The 10,260-nt window shown below is 43.3% G+C and overlaps 1 protein-coding gene across 1 annotated transcript in view; it reads right to left on the bottom strand.

Annotated features, from left to right (window-relative positions):
• CNTNAP2 (contactin associated protein 2) overlaps nt 1-10,260 on the bottom strand; it is a gene marked incomplete at its 5' end in the record, with an annotated part of 1,134,943 nt that overhangs the window by 346,345 nt on the left and 778,338 nt on the right. Inside the window, one exon of the mRNA XM_019666439.1 lies at nt 45-201. Within this exon, the coding sequence (XP_019521984.1) occupies nt 45-201 (157 nt within the window). The remainder of the gene's footprint in view (nt 1-44; nt 202-10,260) is intronic.

Genomic DNA, 10,260 nt, shown 5'->3' with positions numbered 1-10,260 from the left:
GCATCAGTCCGCTTGAGAGGCGCCCCCGCCCCCTGGGCACTCACCACTGCTTGTAGTCCGCGTCGCAGTTGCAGTAGTACTTGGGGTCCGTGCAGTTGCGCTCGATACCGCAGGCGCATTTCTGAATGCCGGGCCCGGAGCCTCCCCAGTAGTAATGCTTCTCGTTGGCCTTGCCAACCCACCAGGTGTACGGACTTCCATCTACGAGAGAGGGCAAAGGCGCGGTGAGCTCGGACAGGAACGGGCAGTCACCATGTCCCCCTTACAGCCACCTTCCCCAGGGGTGGCGTCGTTCTCTGGCAGACTGAACACATACCCCTCATAAAAGTCACTGCATTTCCGTAATGGGAATATTTGTTGTTTGTTTTTTTTTTAGCTGAGCCATCCTGCCACCTGTTGGCCAGTCAGTGACAGCTCAGCTTGGGCCGGGAATCAAACCCCTGTTGCTCAGAGTTCACATTCTTTAGCAAGCTCTTAACCAACTGAACCACTCGGCCGGCCCTCCGTAATGGGAATATTTAATGAAACATAGCAGACGGAATGGCAAACTCGGGTTTTCCCACCAGGATATGCTCCGCTTTCCTTGGAAGAAAGAGTCAAACTTCAGTCGTTCATGAGGCTGGTCTGAAGGCCTGCAGAAGCCAGGTCTCAGATAAGGGCCCTCTGCATCCTTGTCTGCCTGTCCGGGCCTCCTCCCAGCATGCAGCGGGCTGTGTTTACGTTCTACATTCAAGTTATTTTGCTTCCCTCTTATCTGTCAGAGTAAACAGTAAAGACTTGAACTTCAGATGTTTCCCAATGTGGGAACCATGATCAATAATCAACTCCTATGTTCTTTTGAAGTAGCCAAAAGTTTAAAAAAGTATAATAAGGCTTAAAAGAATATCCCATTTATGGAAACTATGAAATCTGAGCCAGGGAACTACGCCTGTAAGCTACACTGGGTCTCTGCTGAGTCCATCTCTGGTCACGTTACAGGAGATGGGCAAAGGCCGATGGTGCCATGCTGACCTTGCAAAGGCCCCTAGGGACTCCCAGACTACCACCTGACCCCGAAAATGTAGAAACGTGACCTACACCAGCTATCACATCATTTGTTGCACTGCATCTTTTCAAGCTGACCTAACATTCAATTCTTTTTCTCAAAGGAATTTTGGTTACGTCATTGTTTTTGGAAACTAGGGGACACTAACACCTCAGATGCTGGAGAGAAAGCAAGCCAGACACCTGGGGAGTGGGAGTTAATGGATGGCCTGGTGGGAAGCTCCCTTGTTCCGACTGTCCCTCAAATAGCCAGTATATCTCAGACACTCAGCTCCATTTCTGATTATGCCTCTCAGTGACTAGAGACAACCCAGCACTGCTCTGCTTTCATTATAGAAAGTGATGGTAAATTGCAAACCAGAAAAACTGGCTCGGTCTTCTTTCTAAAAATCAGAACAGTGTCAGTAAATGCAGCAAGATCATCATCAGCCTCTCCTTCGGCATGAGACTCTGAGAAATGCACTGTAGGGGAATCGGGAAACAGAGCCCGTTGATTCCCAACAGCACCTTCTGGGAGGACCGAGAAATCCAGGAGGAGAAGTCTCATTGTCAAGGTGTTTGGGCCACTGGTGTTCCGGGAGGATCCCAAAGCTCTGCATGGGACCCGGGCTCTGAGCTAATCTCACACGGCAGACCCACAGCTCCACGCAGGGAGGGGATCTTATCGGACACCGGGACAGGACCCAAAGGGAAGATATGCAATGGCATTCCCTTTATTCGTTGCAAGGAGGTGACACCCTAGTGACCAGCTAAGAGTAGCCCTATTTCCCAGGCCTCTCCCATCCTCTACCTTTTTCCTAAATCACAGGACTTTAATCTTACATCCTTAATGTTCCTGGTTAGCCATTTTGCTCTCCTTCCTCGGAACAGAAGTAAAGCGCAGCACAAAACACGTTGCTGAGCTGTTTCCACATAAGCCATGAACAGAAGAATGCCAATCAGAGAAACATAATCCAGAGGGAAAGCTAATTGCGCTCTTTGTTATCAGCATTGGCTAACTTGGTTAAATTAAATCGTTATCATCAAAATAAATTATTAATTTGGTGCATATTTTATATTCAGCAAGAAGAGAAAGGTTCAATTTGCTTTGAGCGGAGGCTTGTCTTAGACCAGTGCTGTGCTAATGAAGTACCACTTTTTGCTTTACGAATCATTATTTACTCATTAATTGGCTTTGGGGGAAAGCAGTTCAAAGCAATAAAAATGAAAAGACTTTTTTTTTTTAAGACAAGAATAAGAAGTGGTGAGAGAAGAAATCATTTATTTACCCAGTGGCAAGAGTTCAAGACCGTCTCTAACCTTGGAATATGAAGAGATTTGTTAACACTATTAAGTAGGCGTAACCACTGTGATAAGATTGGGTAATGATGAGCCGTATTCTAAGAGGCTGAATTATCAGAGAAAGGCATACGGTATTAAGACAGCCAAATATGGACTGAATTAAGTATAATCACAATACTGTTTGTACTCACTTAAGATCAAGCTTTGTTACAGTGAAGGGTTTATTATGGGTTGGGTGATTCAGCTGGGAAAAGGAGACAGAAAAGAGGCTGCTTGCTTTCCAAGACTTAAGAGAGCAACAGATTTCTGTTATTTTTCCAATAACAAGAAGCGGTTCCAGCAACACAACAGCAAACGCATAGGGACCTCTTGATGGAGATGTGGTACATACCTGTGATTTTCAAAATGTGTTCTTTGGAACTTCTGGGCTGCTACACAAGGTAACTTAACCGTCTGCTTAAGTAAATATTATCCTGGTACATGCTACAATAAGACCCAGTACGGTCACTGGGACATTTAATTAGTTCCATTCCATCTACTTCTAGAGGATATTAAAAAGAATACCACAAGGGTTTATAGTCTCCAAAATGAAAATGTATAAGCACCATTTTAGCTTGATGAGACCCAGCTTTATGATATCTGTGACTATCTGGTTATCTACAAATTCTGTTAAAGACTGGCAGGGGGCTTTTTAGCAAAGGAAACAGAACAGGTACAAAGGCTGCAGAAACCTGCCTTCCGAGGCTCTGCTTCGTGCCCCCTGTTGGTAGCTTCCTTACAGCACTCCCCAGGCTCCTGCTGTCTGGTAGCCTTCTGGCTACAGTGCAGGATCCTCTTTCTAAAGGGACTGACCGCACTCTGAAAAGTCTCCCACTTCCTGCCCCCTTCTTCCGTCTTCACCACGACTCGTTTTTCTCCACTTCATCCGTCAATTTCAGCGGACCACTCTGACCTGATTCCAATGCTCCATACCAAGGTACAAAGGGAGATAATGTGCTTACGAAGCACAGACCCCTTTCACTGGTATAATTCCAGATGGTATGTGCCAAGCATTTCATACCTGGGAGAACTTTCCTTCCAATGAAAATGACCTAGGGAAGAAGCCGGGAAAACCTCATGACACGCGCCAGGCTAGGCTGGAGCAGAGAGGGAATTTGGAGGTGCTGTCGCTACAGGAGGGCCCTCCAGGCAACCTGATAGCTGTAGTTTGGAAGAGCAAGCAGGACTGAAGGCCCCTTTCACTCAGTATGAGGTGTGCACAGTCCAAGGGTTCCAGGGCTCTCACAGCTAAAGCTGACAGCTGCCTTTGTCAAAGGCCACTGGAAGGGGGAACAGGCCACCCGTCCTAGGGTTCTGTGGCTTAAATGGAGGCAGCCTGTCTTCCCCATTGTGTGGAGTTTGTCCCTCTGCCGTCACTTCCAAGGACTGGACCATGGCAGCGCAAGTCCCAGGACCCTCAGGAAAAGATGAGGGCTGGGAGGTGAAGTCATGGAGTGACTGCTTCAGTGCTTTTCCCGCTGGTGAGAGATCTGTCGGTACAGGGGAGGGTTCCCAGCTTACCTAGGATAAGAGCCATCTGAGGCTCTTGTCTGGCCTACGGAGTAAGGGTCTCAGAGGAAGACCCTGAGACCTGGTCAGTAGTGCCGTGACGCCCCTTAGTGTCACACAGGTCTGCCATACGCTGACTTGGAGACATGACAGGGTGGGTTTCGTCACAGAACACGGAGGTCCCGGTGCCTGGGTCCCATTGGGATACAAGTCCAGGACCTTGTTTTCCAGGTAAGATATGAAGAGGTGATAATGGTGTTTACTGCAGTAACACCTCCATTTTAAATTCCCAATTACTTTTTTTTTTTCAGAATAATCTAGTTATTGTAACACTTTTTTTTTGCAATTTCACAACCACAATTCTGAATCCAAATGCCTATATTTTACTACTCACATCAAGAACTTTAAAAATAAAATAAAAAATCATATATCTTGACGTTCTCAGATACCAGTGACTCTATCTCAAGCTTCCTATAATTATTGCGAAACCAGCTTATTCAACTGGTTAACAATATTATTCTGTTTCCCAACCACCTAATTCTATGTTGTTCTATGTTAATAAAAAAACCATAGAACGCATCCCAAAAAAGTCTTGCAGAGTTTATACTGCAGACAGTAACGTGAAGTTGGGAAAACTAATAATTTTGAAGTTACAATGTAAACACTGAGTGTGGTAGTTCAAGGTGAACATTTTATCTCTCTGTGATTGAATGTCACTCAACTTATTTGATTAGGCTGAGGAGAAATGAATGTAGCTCATTAGCCCCAAGTTGCATCTTTCGGAATTACACTGGATCTTACTATATTTTATTCATTTGAATAGGGTCCAATTTTAGAAACGGAGAACTGAAGTTCAGATCAAAATGGACTTGAACCGAAATGTTAATTAATTAAAAATTAATTCCACTGCATAATATTTAAATTTATTTCATTGAATTGAATTTAATAGGTTTCAATCAAGGGCTGATTCCACTGTGTGCGCAATTTGATTGAGTTGAATCAAGTCACTTTGAATCCTATTCAAATGAATTAGATTTTATTAATTTGAATGGAATTGAAGTGACATTAGATGGGCGTTCATAATGCTGAGCAGTATTAAGGAGAACAGAATATGCCAGCTCACTCTAAGTTCACTTGGCTTCCGTTTCTATCGAGGTCACACCAGCATCCGTGGCCCCCTCAGTAAGTCTGCTTAATTCCTTTGTACCATGGCCCCAGGAACAAATGTGATTAATAATACCAAGTGATGGGATGGGACCACATGCTGCCTGCATAATGCAGTAACGCACTTTTGTAGTCTTTTTTTTTCTGCTGGAAAAAAAAATTGGCTCTAGCCAATTATTTTAAATATTACTTTTCCTCTTTATAGAACAAATGAAGAGGGAATTAACTGGATCTCAGGGACAAGGACTGGTGTGAGCAAAAAACCCTGGCCTATCATTCACATTGACTGTCGTAGTATCCTGTGCGTTGGCCGTTTTTGATTGATCATGGATGTACCTCAGCTTGCTTTATATTTAAAAGATGGCTGTCACGTTTCAAATCAATAGCAAAATATTGTTTTGCAACTGGAATGGCATGCGACATAATCAATAAACACCTTCTTGTGCTGGAAGGGGCAATTTGGGGAATAGGAGTGATGACCTATTCCTGTTGTTTTAGGTTCTGAGTGGCGAGATGTTTACGTTTAGTGATTGACCATTATGAAAGCTTTATGCCTTGATATCTGATAGGGCATACACATAATAAGATGGAAAACACATACACTGGATGTCATGGGAGTGGATCAGGCAACGGGTCCTGCAGAATTTTGGAGAAGGTTGTGATTACCAAGGACCACAGTGGCCTGGAGTCCCTCCACGAGGAGACACGTCGGACTGCGGCTTTGATGGAAGGGTAGGATCTAGAAAGCCAGACCGGGGATATGAACATCTCAGAATCTCCTGAGTAGCCAAGGTGGAGCCAGGAAACGTCTGACTTAGTTCAGGGACTACGGGGTAATGAGTTAGGCTGGCGGAGGCAGAGGAGGGACGCAGCATTTCCAGTTGGAGACATGGTTGTGGGTAAACATTACACATTGTAACACTTTGTGCTGCTGTGCATAGAGATATGCTTGAATTTTTTATGTTGATATTATATCCAGAAAACCTGTTCAACTCTCTATTAGTTCAAACAATTAATCCATTGATATTTTTAGTTTTCTCAAGCCAACACTTATCTATGAATGACGAGTTTGTTTCTTCCTTCCTAATCTGTATGCTTTTATATCTTCTTCCTTGTTTTAATGTTGTCGTTATGACCTACTCTTCAATATTAAACTAAATGGGTGACGAGGGTCTTCTTTATGTGTTTACTGATTTTAAGGAAAATGCTTTAATACTTAATCATTAAGTGTGATGTTATTGTCACTTTAAAAAAATTTCCTTTATTGTTTAAGGGAGTTATTTTCCATATATCATCTGCTAAGATTTTTTTAACATGAATTGATAATTAATCTTATTCAATGCTTTGTCTGCATTTAATGAAATGATAATATGCTTCTCCCCTTTTAGCTGTTAATGTGATGAATTGCATTTATAGCCTTTCTAAATACACTACTTGTAAAAAATAAACTTTGTTGTGATAAATCATTATTTATATGTATTGTTGGATTCAGTTTGCTCTTTTGTTTAGGATTTTGCCACTATGTTCATGAATGACCCTGACTTCACATTTCCCCATTTTGCACTTTCACTATGTTTTGGTATCCAGTTAATACTGGCCTCAAAGAATGGTGTGAGAACTCTACAAGATTGGAACCATTTGTAAACTATCTGAAGCTCATATAATTTAATATGTTTAATTGCTATATGATCACATCCGTTTCTAGAAATGTATATTCTCACATATCTGTGGTATCCATTTATATGTTGTATTTTTCTATGAATTTTCCCATTACATGTAAACATTTAAATATATTGGTAAAAAGTTGTATTTATGTTCCCCTTTCATTTATACTAGTATCCTTTCTCTTTTCTTTTTTTCTGATCAGTCTAGTCAGAAGTTTATGAATTTTACTAGATTTTTTTCCCAAAGAATCAACTTTGTTGATTCTACTTCCTTAGGTTTGATTTAGAAACATTTGTAAGGTGCTCCTGGCATTTGTCCAGGGAGGCCAAATGTCCTGCAGTGTATGAGATGGTCTTGTACAGCAAATAACTGTCCCGCTCCAAATGCCAAGAGTAGCCTGGTAGAGAAGCCCTCTCATGTAGCAATGCCGCGGTGAGGCTGCACAGAAGACATGATTTGTGACTTCAACAGACAGAGAGAGAGAGAGAGAGCTATCAGAGCCAAAGCTGTTAATCTGTGAGTGATCCACAGTGATAATGCAGCCTGAGAAAGGGAAACGGTGTGAGTAATGGGAGAGTGGCCATGGTATGCCCACAACCCAGGAAAGAGGAACGATGTAGCAAGGCAGCTATAATGAGGAAAGAGAATCAAGGTGGTGTGGTTTGAGGAAGGTTTACTGCTCAGCAATCTGCTCTCATTCTCATCCCCGGAGGCCGCTTCTGTTATTCGCCTCTTTGTGTTAAGCCAAGGTTCCTGCAGACCTTACTCAGCGCATTCATATTGTATTGCAATTGTTGCATCTCCCCTAAGACAGGGAGATCCATCTGGACGCTGATTCTGTACTTCTCGCTTCCAGCACAGTCCTAGGCAAATGGCAGGTAAATGCATACTGAATGCTTTAGGAAGGCGAAGAGTAAAGCTTGGCTGACATCACTGGGTTTGAGAATTAGGAGGTGACGGAGGGACCTGAATGGCAGTTTCATGTTCCAAGGTGATGAGGACGTCAGGAAGCAAACATGGACGGTTAAAATAGGAAAGCTGCGTGAGTGTGAGCAGGGAGACAGAGCAGCCAAGGGGGTGACCAGGAGAAAGTGCGGATTCCATGACAGTGGGATCTTGAACATATTTGTGTTCAGAAAGAAAAGAAATTAACAAAGAAGGAAAGATGAAAGCTGTGATGATTGGACCAATGTTGATCAATACCTACAATTGCTATTAGGACTCTTACTGCTTCTTCCCAGCATGCTGGAGCCTGACTCAACCCCACAGAAACACCGCCCTGGAGAAATTCTCAGGCGCATTTGTTGTCTCCAACCCACCCTGATGAGGATGTTAAGGAAGACAGGAGAAGGACAGGAAGCGGGGATAAACCTCAGGGCTGAGGTTTTTTAACTAATCCCGTCTTCTCTACTATTCAACAAGTTAAAAAGAAAACAACTGATGACATTAAAGTAATTAGCCTTGACCCTTAACCCTGTCATACTTATCATTTTCAAGACAGTAATGTGCTCCTACCTGAAAAATGCACCATCCTTTAACAGCAGAGCGAGACATTGCTTATGTAGCACACAACCCAAGATCACACGTCACGCCTGTTATTTAGTGGGGGACAGAACCCCTGTCTTATTTACGGGACACCTAACCAGCAGAGTCACCCTCTATCTATCCATCACCTGGCGCTTCCCCCAGGGAACAAAGATACTAAAAGTTTTCTCGATAGCATAGCAGTTAATAAAAGTGGCACAAATTTAAAGTCCTCCAATCTCACAGAAGAGCAGTGAGATGTCAAAAAATTCAATAACAATAATAAGTGTCAAATTCTCGAAGTGGGTAAAATGGATACTTTTTTAAACAGTGAAACTTTTAAAATTTGCCATTATTCTTTTTTTTCCCCTCTGACAACTAAAGAAATTGAACACCAAAGCACAGAATAAAATTTTCCTTTAAGTATTTCACTGAAACTTGCTCTTATGAGCCTGCTGATAAACCTGCTGATAAACCTGCTGGTATTAAATGAGATTCTTCAAAGAACTTCCTTCACATTATGTCAATTAGTCACTTTTTTTTTCCTCAAAAGGCAACTGATTTCAGTTTGATTGTAATGAATGTAACAAATTATACAATATTCCGATACACTTTTGGGTTACTGTTGCCTTGGAGCGCTGGATGAATAATTGTATTAAGATGCCTATTAGGAAGTCAACTCCAAAGCTTAGCAAAGGCACCTGCCTCTCCCATTTTAATTGTTACTTTCCTTTATAACCTGTCTGGCAATATTGTCCCACTTTTTATTAAGAATAAACTCCTTCTCTGTTGCAAACCTCTTGCTCACTTCAGGGCCTCTGTCGTTGTGGTTACCTGCATCTGGCCTGTCACCCCTTCCCTGGTCACGCTTGGTCTTCAGGCTTCAGCTTAAATGTCATCTCCTCAGAGGTGATGTGCTGGACTACCCCATCCTGTTCTCCTCTCCCAGAGCACGCTGTTTTATTTAATTATGCTGTTTACCAAGCTGTAAATATGTTACTTCCTCGCTTGTTTACTGTTCCTCTTCTCTAGCTGACTGTAAGCTCCATGAAAGCTGTGACAAGGTGGCTCCCATGACTACTCTGTCTCCTGCTCTTCACATGACACAATATTTGCTGAATTTACAAATGACAGTTATTTTGCTTACTGATATTACACAAATCTTCAAAGTAGTCACGAGCCTATCCCTGAACCGTTTATGCATGTCAGCACCTTAAGTCCAGGTGGAATGAATGTGTTATCTTTGCCACCCCATTCCCCATCTCAGTAGAAGGCAGAGCATCACTCCATCTCTTACAATGGAAATCAGTCACTGCACATTTCTCCTGGTCAGTCCTTTACTCCATCACTCTTCCTCCTTGACATATGTCAAGCCCCGCCCATTTCTCTGGTTCAGCCCCCTTCTCCCCTGCCAATGCATCACATTGCCTCATTCCTCCATCCAAGCTGGAACATTCCCTTGGTCTCCTCTGGGTCCCCTCACTTTGAACACAGCATCTCGCTCTGCCTGGGGGAGTTTCTACGAAAACGGCTGCAAGTTCTTCAGTAGCTTTTTGCTCCCTCAATATCAGATCTCTTCCCACAGCCCTTATAAAGGTTCTGCCTAGTGATGGGGCCCTACCTCCTGCTGACACACATCCCCATCTGTAGACACACAGAACTGGTCCTAGCCCCCTGAATATGTCATGCTTCCCCACATCTCCAAATCTTGGCTCATGCTGCCCCATGGCCGTGTCTCTGTGGGTACCTTGAGATCCAAGGTACTTCTTTGCGAGTCTTTCTGATGCCTGTTCTACTCTCCCTCCCTCACCCAAGCCCCAGATTAAGTGACATGCACTTTACTTCAAGAAGCCACAAAAAACTATTGGCAGCCTATTACATGTTATGTGCAGGAGACATATGGTGATAAACCAAAAAGGTCCCTGTGTTCTTAGCTGCTGGCAGCCCAGTTTGGGCTGGGGTACAGAGGGGCCAGGTGAGTCATCTTACTAGGTGAGTTATTTATGCTGTGACGGATGCCTTTTCGAGGATGCC

This window comes from Hipposideros armiger, unplaced genomic scaffold, assembly GCF_001890085.2.
Source record: "Hipposideros armiger isolate ML-2016 unplaced genomic scaffold, ASM189008v1 scaffold_470, whole genome shotgun sequence".
NCBI classification, from domain to species: domain Eukaryota; kingdom Metazoa; phylum Chordata; class Mammalia; order Chiroptera; family Hipposideridae; genus Hipposideros; species Hipposideros armiger.
This window is presented reverse-complemented; position numbering and strand designations above follow the sequence as displayed.